Raw genomic sequence first — 12,679 nt, forward strand, 5'->3', positions numbered from 1 at the left:
AGCTGCCTAGAACACAGATGTGATGGCTGGAGCTTTAGCTGTCAGCTTGGATCATGAAGACAAAATAGGGGAGCATTGATCTGGAATGAAACCTGAGTCCTCAAAGACCTAGCAAAATGGAGCTACTCTATTAGCCATGAACTGTCCACCTTCAAACTTCTACAAGAGAAGAAAATACTTTCATTGCATGTATGATACTGTTATTTGGAGTTTGTGTTACTGGTGATTGAGATGAATCTTAATTCATATATTGATTAAATCGGCACTGTCTTACATTTTCCAGAAATCTGATTAATTTTTTCAGCGAGCTCGCGTTCCTCTGGATATCAGCTACCTTGGCTGGCAGTGGGTAAATCTGAAAGGGACTAATGTTTAGGTTTTACTTTGTATCTTTCCTAAGGAGCTCAAAGAATACAGGTGGGCATGGGAATTGCTTCTGGCATTATAGTGTGACTTGGCTACTCCGCATGTGCCACTGCCACCCCCTCTCACTACTAGGCAACTTCTGGGCACACTCTCCTGGCCACTGCTCTTTTCACAAGCTAGGTGTTGTGGATGTAATGCCCTGACCCAGGCAGGGGGAAGAAGGGACTGCTAGGTGCTGCAGGTTTATTAGTTTGTACTTCTAACCTCAGCCTCATGCTCCATCTGAGGCTACAACAGTTTTCTGCCTTCCAGTGCCATGGGGTGGGGGGGTAAATGGAAATGGGGCTAGAGCTGGATAATGGTCTATGGAAACCAAAGTGGGCAGAGAAAAGAGCACATTGTAAGGTGTTCACTTAGCCTATCCTGTTCTAGGGCACCCAGCTCTTATCTGGAAGGGGCTTCTGTTTCCTTCCCACACACCACAACCCAGCTGCCTGCTGCCTCCTGGACAGTGGTAGGGGGCAGTGTGCTTCTTGTGGTTTTTACATTGGTTTCTCAGTCCTCTTCAACTTCCCTCTTGCTTCTGGGACATCTTTAGGATTGTATTTACAGGAAGAGGCCAGCATCTCAAGTACATTACCATCTTGTCAGCCCTGCATTATTTCTTTTCGCAGCACCAATCACCATCTGAAGCTGTTACTTATGTGTTTGCTTGTTTATCGTCTGTCTTTCCCAGTCTCCACTAGACCATCAGCTCCACAGAGGTAGGAACTTGTCCTGTTCGCAGCTGTCTTCCCAGCACCAGGCACACAGCATGGTAGAGATGCTTAATAAATGCAGGGTGGTTGACTGAAGCACTGAGCTGGTGCTGGAACCCAAACTGACTCCAGCCCAGGGCTTTTTGCTCCAAATCTTGTGCTTTTCCCACCCAAGCCCCTGGACCCCTGTTCCAGACAAAGATGGTACAGAAAGGCAAGAGGTCATTTTAAGACTCCAACAAAGATATGGGGTTCTTCCCCCAAACATTGGCTAAAACCACTGCTAAATGATCAGATTTAGGGCAGGGCTGCTTTGTATATATTTGAGTCCCCAGTGTTTGTACACAGAAGGTGCTCCCAAAAGGTTTGTTTTATTAAATGGACATACAAACCCTCCAGGAGGAGATGTTTCAACATAACTATAGGGGGCAGGAAATGGGGTCACCATGAAGCAGACTGGGGCTATATGGTGAAGGAGAGGGCTGAGTATTAACATGTTCTTGACCCAAAGGGGCCCTTGGTATATACAGTGTAACAGAGGGGAGGTAATGAGCCCTGACCAGCACTGTCTAATGCCCTAGCCACTCACTTCATGTGGTTATTTACATTTAATTAAAGTGAAATAAAATATAAAATTCAGTTTCTCAGCTGCACTAGCCAGATTTCAAGTGCTCAATAATAGCCACATATGGGTAGTAGCTACTGCATTGGATGGTACAGATATTATAAAATACTTACATCATCACAGAATGTTCTATTGGATAAAGCTGACTTAGATCTTTAGAATGAAAGGAAATGCATTCTTGCTTCTGATGTGGCTTTTTGACACCCTCCTGCCCCCTCCCCTCCCCTCCCTCCCCCTCCCCTCCCCTCCCCTCCCCCTCCCCCTCCTCCCCTCCCAACTCCCCCTCCCCTCCCCTCCCCCTCCCCCTCCCCCTCCCCTCCCCTCCCCTCCCATAAACCAGGTTGCCATCAGTGCCCCACCTCCAACCCCCTAGACTTTCTGCTCCACAGAGAGCAACACTATCTGCCTTCACTCCCCAGTGCCGAGGGAAGTGTTCTGCAGGTAATAAGGATGTGTGGAAATAATGATCCTTCAATTTGTTTTTGGTAAAGGCTGAATGCCCAAAACTAAATTAAGGACAGAAGTAACAGAAGAGACCGCTGCTTCCCTTCTTTTCTCACCTCCCAACCCCCTTCTCTGGTGCCCACTCCTACCCTGAACACTCCAAAGTAGCAGTCAGGGGCAGCCCTGCCTCCAAAACTCCCTGTCCCCAAACCGTGAGAACTCCTCAGAAATATCTGCTCCACGTTTCAATCCAATCTAGTTTGTGAAGGTATATTTGTTCACATGATAATTTTCTGTCTTTCTCCACCTTTGGCTCCTCTGCACCTAGTAGGTGTTCAAATGCTTGTTGAATGGATACAGATGAACGTATATAGATGGATGGATGGATGGATGGATGGATGGATGGATGGATGGATGGATGGATGGATGAACAGCTTAGTTTCCCCGCCTCTGCCACAGGGACTGCGGGAGGCGCCACCTGTAGACCGCTGGGGGAGAAAGCCTCTGCCCCCGCCCAGCTCCCGGCTAGAGCTCGGGGATCTCAGGCTGCGGGCCCGGGGTCGGGCCGGGCGAAGCCTTCGGGGGCGTGTCCTCCCGGGCCCGGGCGCCGCCGCCACCGGAGAGGCGGGCAGCTGGCCCAGCAGGGCCGCAGCAGGCGCGCGGCGGCGAGCATGGAGCGTGAGCTGGAGGCGCTGGCGGCCCGGCCTGCGCGCCCGGCCGAGCCGCCCTTCCAGGCGCTGGTGGAGGCGGCGGGCGGCTGCGGGCAGGTGCTGCTGGTGGGCGAGCTGTGGGAGCGCGAGCAGAGCCGCGCGCTGCTGTGGGACTTCGCCCGCGCGGTGTTCCCGCCCCAGCGAGCCGCGGGCAAGCCGGGCGGCGCGGCGGCCGAGGGCGCCGAGCCCGGGGCGCCCGGCGCGCAGAAGGCGCTACGGACGGGGGCGGCGCGCGCCATCCGCTCGCCGCTGGTCTTCGTGCTGTGCCGCGCGTCGTCGCTGGCCGCCCGGGAGCCGCGGCGCCACCTGCGAGAGATGCTGCGGGACGTGCGCGGGCGGCGACGGGCCGGCGCGGCGCTGGTTGGGGTGCTGGTGGCCGAGGCCGAGGCGGAGGACTCGGTGGTCCCGGAGCTGCGGCTACTGGAGGCGCTGCTACGCACCGTGTTCGGCCGCCAGGCGGGGGGCCCGGTGCAGGCGGTCGCCTACTGCCCCGGCCACCCGGCCTCCAGCCTGGCCGTCCAGGCGGCCGCCTGCAGGGCCCTGCAAGCCGCCGGGCCTGCGCGACCAGGTGAGGAGGCGCGGGGCCCGGGAGGGCGAAGGCGAGCCGCGGGCGGCGGCTGGGGGAAGGCCCCCACGTTGGAACTCTTTAGGCCAGCACCCTCATTGTACACCGAGGTAAACTGAGGCCGGGAGAGGGGCGGTACCTAGCACGAGGCCTCCCAGCTAGCGTGGAGCGGGCCCTGGGCAAGGCGCCAAGTCTGTCCTGGGAGGGTCCTGAGTGCATGGGAAATACAGAGGCTTAGGAAAACGTAGGGGACAAGCAGAAGTCAGGAGAGTTGTTGGAGAGAGGGTTGGACTGAGCTGGGCTAACATCTGGGAGTTGGGAGGAAAGGAAGAGACGGGGAGGAGATAGGAAAGCCTTGGGACGCGCTAGTTTCAAGATGGGAGGAGGACAGAACTTGGACTAGGGGGGGTTTCCGGTACTAGGAGCTTCGAGGCACGGAGCTAGGGGTGCGACGTTGCAGACTCACAGTGGAAGCGCCTCTGGGTCAGAGGAAGAAGGCAAGGATGCCGGGACTTGGAGGTGGGGGGAAAGGATGTAAGGGACGGAGGGCACAGAACTTCCGAGTCCTTCTTGGCTACTCCTCCAGCTTGTGCACCCACTGCGGTGTCTCCCTGTCTTCCCTTCACACTCTCCTGAAGTGTGGAGAGGGGAATGAGGGTCTCTTCCCAGCCCCGGTGACTGTTGCCATCAGCAGAAGGGTCAGAATCTCCTCTATCCCTGTATACAAGGTCTTACAGAACCTTCCCAGTGCCCCGGGATTAAAATATGGACGTTAAGTACAGCTTCATCTGGCAAAGCAGGGGAATGCAGAGGCGTCCTTTACAATCTAGCTTCTTTCCTCAACTCCTCTCCAGCACCTGCCGCTCTCCAGCATCTCCTGCCCTCCAAGCCTTCCAGCTTCTGCAGACCCTTCTAGATAAAGTGTTAATGAAGATAGAGCCTGTGTTCTGCCTTCTTGGGCACTGATGTGTTAATCCAGCAACCGTGCCAAGGGTGGGGATGTGGGGGGTGCAGGTGGTGGTGGGGTTCCAGCAAGGAGACCTGGTACCTCTGATGTCACAAATGTCACAGACTTACCTGCCAGCCTGGCCTGCCTAGGTGAAGATCATCCCTCTCAGCTGTAGAGCCTGCCCTAACCTCCCCAATCCCTTCCCACAACCCTTCTGTTGAGTCTGTGAGGAAACCTGCCAAATTTGAAACTCAACAACCATCCTGAAAGCCTTGGAGAAGGTCCTGAGGTGGATTGTCATTTTGAATGTCAATGCCAGCACCTTTGCTGATGTGGACGCATGGGGAAATTCTTTTCCCCTAATCAACTGGTGCCTAGAAAATTTTCTGAGCCCTTAAACTCTCTTAGTCATCTCCTATTCCCAGCAAACAACTTTCAATTCCCCAGAGCCAAGCTTGCTCTGGCGTCCAAGCTTTTGCATACATTGCAGTTGCCTCAGAATGAAAAGCCTTTTCTTCCACTCTGCTTTTCCTTCATTCAGAACTGGACTTCCTCCTCCAGAAAACCTTCCCTGACCCTCCCTGCTCCCATTTGCAAGTTCACAAACGAAATCCCAGAATCTGCTTCTGCTCTCCAAGTTCTTACCACGTGGTTTTGTCACTTTCCCTTGTAAGTTTAATCACCACTGTATCCCCATTTCCCCACACCCTGCTTGGCATGCGGAATCCTTGACTCCCATTAAACACTAACACTTAAAACTTCTTAACATTTTGCAAGGGAGTCATTCTCTACTGCCTTAAACTTGATTGTACTTCTATAAAAAACATACTGGACATGAGACCTTTCATTAATGACTAAAGGTCATGAGAGTAATTATAACTCATGGTCCAGTAATTTCTTCAGGGCTGTTGCAGTAGGCTGCACCACAGATTCATGTTGCTAAGGTTTTGCTAGCAATTGCAAAGTTTCTCTATCTCTTTCCTCACTCTCTCATAGCTATTCTTACAGTTTTAGGTTGCCTGCCTCTTGGCAGTGCCCTTTTACCCATTTTATCCCTAATACAGCTGTCTTTGGGTTGAAAAGTAAGGCTCCAGTCTTATTAGAGTTGGGTGCAAATTAAGAGTAAATAGGCCCCAAGTAAAGAATCATGAACAAGGACTTTCTGTGTTTTGGCTGCCTGGAGTCCTTTTTAAAAACTTTGTTCCAGTTAACCTTATCCCAGATGGTTGGGGATCTCAAGTGATCTCCAGATAACTGAGGTGGTATTATAATAAGGAAACTCAAATCAATATGCAATTATTTTGTGTGTGATTATCAAAAAAAGATGAAATCTGTTCCTATTAAGAAAGAGTTTGAACTAAAAATCAGGGAGGAAGTAACTGCTCTTTGAGTTTTGTCTTCAGTGCTCTATAATTGTAATTAATTTAATGTCATTTTTGTTACTGTAGTTTCCCTGACATGATACCTACATAGGGTTTTTGTGAAGATGAAATGAGGTAATACATATAAAGCTGTATTTCTTTTTTCCAGCTCATTTTTTTAAAGTACAAAAACTCCATCCCCTTTTGCAAATCAGAATCTTTTTTTTTTAATCAGACAGTTGAAACTAAGGCAGCTGACAGCTGAAGCTCTTGGTTTGCTGAACAGAAAAGTCTCTCAGTCATGTCGAGCACCATCTGACCCATTCCTCTGGGACTTTGTGTTCTTTCTAGCAGAAGGAGCCTGGGACAGACCTGGCCTCCCAGCACTGCTGGCATGCTTTTCCTGGGGTCCCTGGAGCCGGGGGAAGGACCCAGATGCCACCTCCCCCAGTGGCCCAGCTCAGGGTGAGTGTGTCACCTCCCTGGCCTCCTGGACCCTGAGGGCTGGGGCTTGGGATTGTGGTCACATGCACACAGGGACAGTAGGTTGAAGTAGACCGACATCCATAGAGCACTTGCCACATGTGGGGCATGAGGATGGGTAATGTGAGGTGCCCACCCGGACCACTGGGCAGCCGGCACCCAGGCTCAGTCTGCAGGGCTCTCGCCCCAGGAGTCTCTGCCTAAGGAAGGCGGTGTGGGCAGGGCTGTACCACAGGTGTTGGACACGCATGGTAGAGTATCTGAAGCCAAAAGCATTCTGTCTCTCCCTGAGGATCCAGGGAGTTTCACAGAGCAAGTGACATTTGAGCTGGGGGCTGGGGAAGTTTTCTTAAGTGGGAAGATTTGGAGAGGGAGCACCATGAACAAGGCTGGTGAGCATGATGTCAAGCTCAGAAAAGGGACCCCTGTCAGGAACACCCCAGGGGTGAGGTGCAGAAGACTGGATTAGGGGATGGGGCATGGCTGAAAAGGAGAGTTGGAACCAAAACGGGGCCCTGGACTCAAGTCTCTCAGGAACAGTAGCCACTGGTGACTTCTGTAACAAGGGTGTGCAGATTAGGGGTGTGTTTAGAGAGGTGACTGGACTGCAGGAGCAGGGAGAGACCAGAAGCAGAGCCCAGCTAGAAGCAGACTGCACCCTACTGGAGCACTGAGGTCCCCCGGCTTGCTGGCTGTCAGCTCCAAGAGGCCCCACAGCTCCCTCCCTCACAGGCCCTTCAATCAGCAGGAGAAATCTCCAGTCTCCTCTAACATAACACAATCACAGGAGTGACTCTCCATCACCTTTATCAGATACCCAAATCAAGGGCGTGACTCTCTTATCATACTCACAGGTCCCACCCACACTCAGAGGAGGGGATTAGGCAGAATGAGTTCACCAAGGGGTGAGAATCATCCTGGAATTCTGCCTACATAATTGAAAACTCAAAAACTACAGAAGAAGGAAGATAAATATTAAAAGTAATTCACTTAATCCTATCACTCAAAGGTAACTACCACTATAATTGTGGTAGACTGTTCTGTTTGTCTATTTATATCCCCTTATACTATTTAAATTTTAATAAATTCACTTCTATGTAATATATAAATCATCTTCAAAATGCATCACGTATTTAAAATATTTAATTGCAAAAATGGTAACTTCAACCTCTCCATCGTCATTTTGGATGTATCTGGAAACTAAAAGGAAACAAAAACAAAGGCTTCATACACAACTTCATGTAAATCTTTGATAACTTCCCCTTGTAGCATGTAATTGTCTAGTCTCATACAGAAGTGAATGTATTAAGATGCAAATTGCATGTCTGGAGTATACTTATACATTTATAATATCTACAATAAATACATACATACATTTACATACACTGTTTTAGAACCTTTCTTTATCAATAACGTATTGTGGCTGCAATATTCCACGGCAATAATTATACGTCAACATCTTTCATCTTTTTTTTTTTTTGAGATAAATGTAGATTCACCTGCAGTTGTAAGAAATTATGTAAAGAGATCCTGTGTTCATTTTGCCCGGTGTTCCCCCATGGTAACATCTTGCAAAACTGCAGGATAATGTCGCAACTGGCATATTGACATTGAAACAATCCACAGACCTTTTTCAGATTTCCCAAATTTTACTTGTACTTGTGTGTGTGTGTTTAGTTCTATGGGATTTTTTTTTTAACATTTTTTATTGAGTTAGTTCTATGGGATTTTATCCATCATTTTTAATGCCTGAATCCCATTATGTGAGTGAGCCAGAGTGTACTCAGCCAGTCCTTTTGTCGGACATCAAATCAGGACATTTTCAGCCGCAGGTAGAGAAACGATGACTCAAACTAGCATAAGCAGCAAGGAAATTCATTATTTCACCTAAAAGATAGTCTAGAGGTTGAGTTAGCTTCAGGGCTAGTTGATTCAGGGGCCAGTGACCCCATTAAGGACCCAGGTTTTTGAGTTTTCTGCTGGGCCTGCCTCAGCATTATTTCATCCTGAGGCTGGCAGCAAGATGACTCAAGCAGTTCCACTAATTATTTCCTTAGAGTAAAACCCTAGAAGTGGAATTGCTGGGTCAAAGGGTATGTACAGAAGATTTTTTATAGTGTTTTGGTGTGTTTTTAAAATAGATAGTCACTGGGGCCAACTTCTTCCCTTTCGTTCTTAGCCTACCCACTCATAAACTTTATCTTGTGATTGGATGGTTCCTTCTCTTGTGTTCCAGATAACTTCCAGGACCCTGAGGAGGAGCTGGCACTGACAGCCATCTACCCCAATGGAGACTGTGACGATCCTGCAAAGGGGTCGAGAGCCTGTGATGGAGTTGCTCCCACTCCTGCTGAGCCTGATGGAGACTTGAGATGAAGGCTGGACCCCTGGCTGCCCCGGCTCTAATCTACAGACTGGGGGCTGGCTCCTTCTCACTGAGCTGCCATGCCGCCATGTTGACCTTGGGATGATAGTAACTACGAAGGCCCCACCTGCCACCTGCCACCTGCCAGCTGCCAGGGGGGCTGTTGGATTGACAGTTTTGCCAGCCAGGCAGCAGGATTTAGCAAGCTAAGCAGGACCTGGGAAAGTGTATCCTCTGGAAACCTGCCCCCCACCTCATATTTGCATACTCTCTGGTCATAATGGGGTTATTTTTTCTCTCTGTGCCGTTGAGACAGATGGCTGTCTACTTTGAGGTGCTGTGGTGCTGTGGTATCCCATGGTTGTTTGCATGAGCATCCACCACTTCAAGTGCAGCTGGAAAGAACTCTGGATCAGAAATCATCAGATCTGGCAGGGGGTGGCCTTGGACCTGTCATTCAACCTTTGGGGCTTCTGTTTCTCAAACGCACAAGGGGGCTACTAGCCCAATGGCTCTCAGCCAGGGACCAGGCCCCTCCAGGCAGCACTGGAAATTTGTGTGTGTGTGTGTGTGTGTGTGTGTTAGGAAAGTCACTGTGACTGAGGGGAACCCCTGACATTTAGTGGGCGTTTCACAGTGTGCAGAATAATCTCCAACAGCACAAGTTTGTTCCACTCAAGATGTCAATCATGGCCCCTTTGACAAACTCTAGATGAGACAATCTCCTCCCGGTCAAATTCTAGGAAGAGTCCCTCAGAACAGGAGGCTTGGGCTTCCTGGGACCTCGACTCCCAGAGCTTCCCTGGGGGCCCGTCGCACAGAGCCAAGATGGTCCGTGTGCTGCAGGCCCAAGGCAGAAACAGCTTTGCACATCTGGAAGAAGAAAGGGCCGTCTTTCTTCCTCATGTTGACATTGACTTTCTGTGCCAAGTTCTTTGAAAATAAAGATGCTGGGAACTAACCATGGCACCAAACAGGAGGAAAGTTATGGGTGTGGATTACAAGGGCGTGGGGCTTGCTCTTGATCTCAGGTCCTAACCCAAGGTCAAAGCAGACGCAGACCAGAGCCCTTTTTTCTCTGTTTATGAGTCAGTCAGGGTCAGTGATGTTCCCTTAAAAGCCAGGAAGTCCATCTATCTGTTTACTTGGAGAGGGAACTCTGGATTACCTCCCGTGTTTTCCTCACCTAACCCCTGGAGACATCCAGTCTTTGGAATGGCAAGGACAGCTCCTGATTTTCCTTAGGAGGAAACACTATCTAAGGGAGGTGGCCAAATCCATTCACTCCTGCTTGACTCATTCAGCAGACATGCAATTTTGCCTACTAGTTGCCCAGCGCTCTGCGAGGTACTGTGTAACTTGCATGAGTTATTTCAGCCCTGGCTATCATGGTGACCAAATGAGAAATGGGAAACCTTTGTGGCCAAGGGGCTCCTTGTGATTAAGGAGGAGCCCTCCCTGCCCTGTGCCTCAATTTATCCTCTCTAATAGGGAGCCTAACCCGTATCAGTGTGAGGGCAGGAAGGATGACAGGAAGGACCCAGCTGACTTCTTCCTACATAGGCATGGACTCGGTAAATTACTGTTGATTTTGTTTTAAATGGGGAGACTGGTATTTTTGAAGCTGCTGCATTTTTCTATTTCTCTGCTAATTTCTTTGTAATCATTTGATTGGAGTTTTATTATTTGGTGAGGGGAGGGAGCTTTTTTAAGTTAGGAAATTATCTAAGGCAGAAGTCACAAGACAGCAGCCTCTGCTGTGTTTAGAAATCTTTTTAGTTGTTGCCAATATTTGAAGCTTGGGCAGTTGCACGTAAACAAGCTAGTTTTCTGGGTGAAGGATGGGGCACGTTTTCCTCTCCAGTTTCCTACTTCTCCCCCACCCACCCAGCCAACTAGAGCCCCCCTCCCGCTGACCTATACCACACTCTACAGCTCTTCATTCATATGCGCCACCTGCATGGTCCTGGCCCCGGGGGACAGGTGAGGCTGCAAGACTCTGGTGTAAAGGGCAGTTGGCACATTGGTTTTCAATTCCCTTCAGTATTCCTGTGAATAGTTGAAGAGGGAAGGTCTTTCTTTACTGACATGTGGGTTCTGCCTCCCGAATGCTCAGCAGGAGACAAGGAAGCAATTTCGCTTCCTTGAGAAATTGCGAAGCTAAGCTGCATCCTTTTGGGAACGGTGTCATTGCTGTCTTGTAGCAGACAGAAGAGTTCGGTGCCAGGAGGGATGGCCTTGGTGGTGGGTCTCTTCTCTAAGGACCTTTACATGGCATGAAGGTTGGGGTGGGCCCCTCTGAGGGCAGAAACCCTGAATTAGGTCAGTGGTACCAGGAGCCATCGGCTGGGGGCCTCCAGGTAAGGCCCCTGTCTGGGCTCTTGGGTACTAATCTCTCTAACATGGCAGCAGTTATGTGACTCTGACTTGAATCGGTAATTCCTAATATCTAATAAAACCAAGAAGTACCTCTGCTGTCTAATCGAGAACAGAATGGATCTTCCCCTTTATTCTCATAAAATGCTCCTTGTAGGGACCCTTGGGAGCAGGGCATCTGGGCAAATGGCAGGACTTCTGGAATCGTCTGGACTGAAAATCCCCCAGCTCTCCCTGGATGACATCTCTGCAACCCTATTGGCTGGGACTGGAAAACATGTAGCTGGAAAGTATAAGTAAATATTTAAAAAGAGGTTGGTTTTTTTTTAATAGCATTTAACTTGGTATTTATTAGTGTGTGTGTACCCATGTGAACGTTCAATGAGATGAAACAGTCTCAGCGGAGTCTCAGAGAACCTTTTATGGGACGTGGGTCAGTTTCTCTCCTCTCAAAGAGTTTGTCTGCAAGACTTTCTGCATAAGAGTCCCTTGGTTGTCAAACTAACACCTTAAGGCAAACCTGCAACAGGCCAAAGACTGAGGCCCCCAAACCTGTGATCGAAACACACCCCTCTTACCCAGGGCAGACGACCTAGGACCCCGCCTTCCTGGGGAAGGCTGGAAGGTTGACAGCAGCCACGTTAACCTGAAAGCGGCCTGTACTTCAAAGTGTAGCAGAACCACGCTGCAGAGCTGTTCCCTGTGGTGAGGAGGCTGCACTTTGTCCTGTTTGAGTGGCAAACACAGCCAACACAGTGGAGGATATCGGTTATTTTGTACCCAAGGCCTGTGTAACCCCACTCTGACCCGATTTTGTGTGTTAGTGGATCAAGATTGGGACAGACGTGGAATTTGGCCTGGGCTGCGTGCCACTTGTGTAATCTTGGAGTTCAAAGGGAAATGAGGTCCAAGGCAAGGGTGACAACCAGGATATTACACATATCCCTCAGATGCCTTTGGGCCCTGAGCCAGAGCCCTCTGGTTGCCTTCTCTATGGGGCTGTCTAACATGGAGCAGGGCAGAGACTGCCCCACTGGGCCGTACTGTGGTTCACAAGGATCTCAGAATTCAACTCCAGGAGACCATGGTGTGGGACAGGGCACCAGGGCCGCTGTGGGGCCAGGGCTTTGGCAAGAGCGAGAATCCTGCCTGGCTTCCTCCGTGAGCTGCCCAGTGCCAGCCAGGGCTCCTGCTGCAAATGCAGACCAGGCCTGGCTGTTCCTTGACCAGTGAAATACTCAGGCAGAAATTCAGATCTTAAGTTGTAAGTCACGCTTTTTGCTGTCCTGCTCTGCACTTGGAGTAATCAGGCACTTAGCTTAGTCCTTGTGACTGAGTCCTGGTGGCAGAAACTGGGTCTCTGTCTTGTCACATGAGCTCTTTCTTGCTCTCGCTGGTTAACAAGGTCTCAGAGCAGGGTGTTGCCTCAGATCATTACCCTAACCCCAGACAGCCCTCACCCTGACCGTCCCAGGGGCACTGCTCTCTCCAGGGCAGTCACTCCAGCCCCCTGCTCCCTGACAGGAAGGGGTCTTACCTTCTGCCTATGCCCCCAGTCTGGTCTGACCCGGCACGTGCCACTGACAAAGAGCCGCCATGACCGTGAAGCAGGCCAAAAGGCCAGGCCCAAATGGGAGGGCAGAGGGACCAAGACCTTGGGGTGGGTCTAGACCAGCC

At 50.3% G+C, this 12,679-nt stretch overlaps 1 protein-coding gene across 4 annotated transcripts; it reads left to right on the forward strand.

Moving 5' to 3' along the window:
• Nucleotides 1-2,200: 2,200 nt before the first annotated feature.
• Nucleotides 2,201-11,353, forward strand: C5H2orf72 (chromosome 5 C2orf72 homolog). Of its 4 annotated transcripts, XM_032480464.1 has the most exons (4): nucleotides 2,201-3,471; nucleotides 4,959-5,086; nucleotides 6,130-6,243; nucleotides 8,498-11,353. In XM_032480464.1, exons 1-4 carry the CDS (start codon nucleotides 2,568-2,570, stop codon nucleotides 8,531-8,533), a joined length of 1,182 nt encoding a protein of 393 aa, XP_032336355.1. In that variant the 5' UTR covers nucleotides 2,201-2,567; the 3' UTR covers nucleotides 8,534-11,353. The 4 variants fall into 4 exon arrangements, with proteins under 4 accessions (XP_032336355.1, XP_032336356.1, XP_032336358.1 ...); XM_032480465.1 differs by lacking the exon at nucleotides 4,959-5,086 and having other exon boundaries at nucleotides 2,202-3,578; XM_032480467.1 differs by lacking the exon at nucleotides 4,959-5,086 and having other exon boundaries at nucleotides 2,231-3,471; nucleotides 6,133-6,243.
• The last annotated feature ends 1,326 nt before the right edge of the window (nucleotides 11,354-12,679 follow it).

Source organism: Camelus ferus, chromosome 5, assembly GCF_009834535.1.
Source record: "Camelus ferus isolate YT-003-E chromosome 5, BCGSAC_Cfer_1.0, whole genome shotgun sequence".
Taxonomy (NCBI): Eukaryota; Metazoa; Chordata; class Mammalia; order Artiodactyla; family Camelidae; genus Camelus; species Camelus ferus.

Coding starts and splice junctions, on each gene's coding strand:
- C5H2orf72 (XM_032480464.1), top strand. CDS start 2,568: ATGGATGGATGGATGGATGGATGGATGGATGGATGGATGGATGGATGG. Junction 3,472..4,958: donor CGCCGGGCCTGCGCGACCAG/GTGAGGAGGCGC, acceptor TCCTTCATTCAG/AACTGGACTTCCTCCTCCAG. Junction 5,087..6,129: donor TGGTTTTGTCACTTTCCCTT/GTAAGTTTAATC, acceptor TGTTCTTTCTAG/CAGAAGGAGCCTGGGACAGA.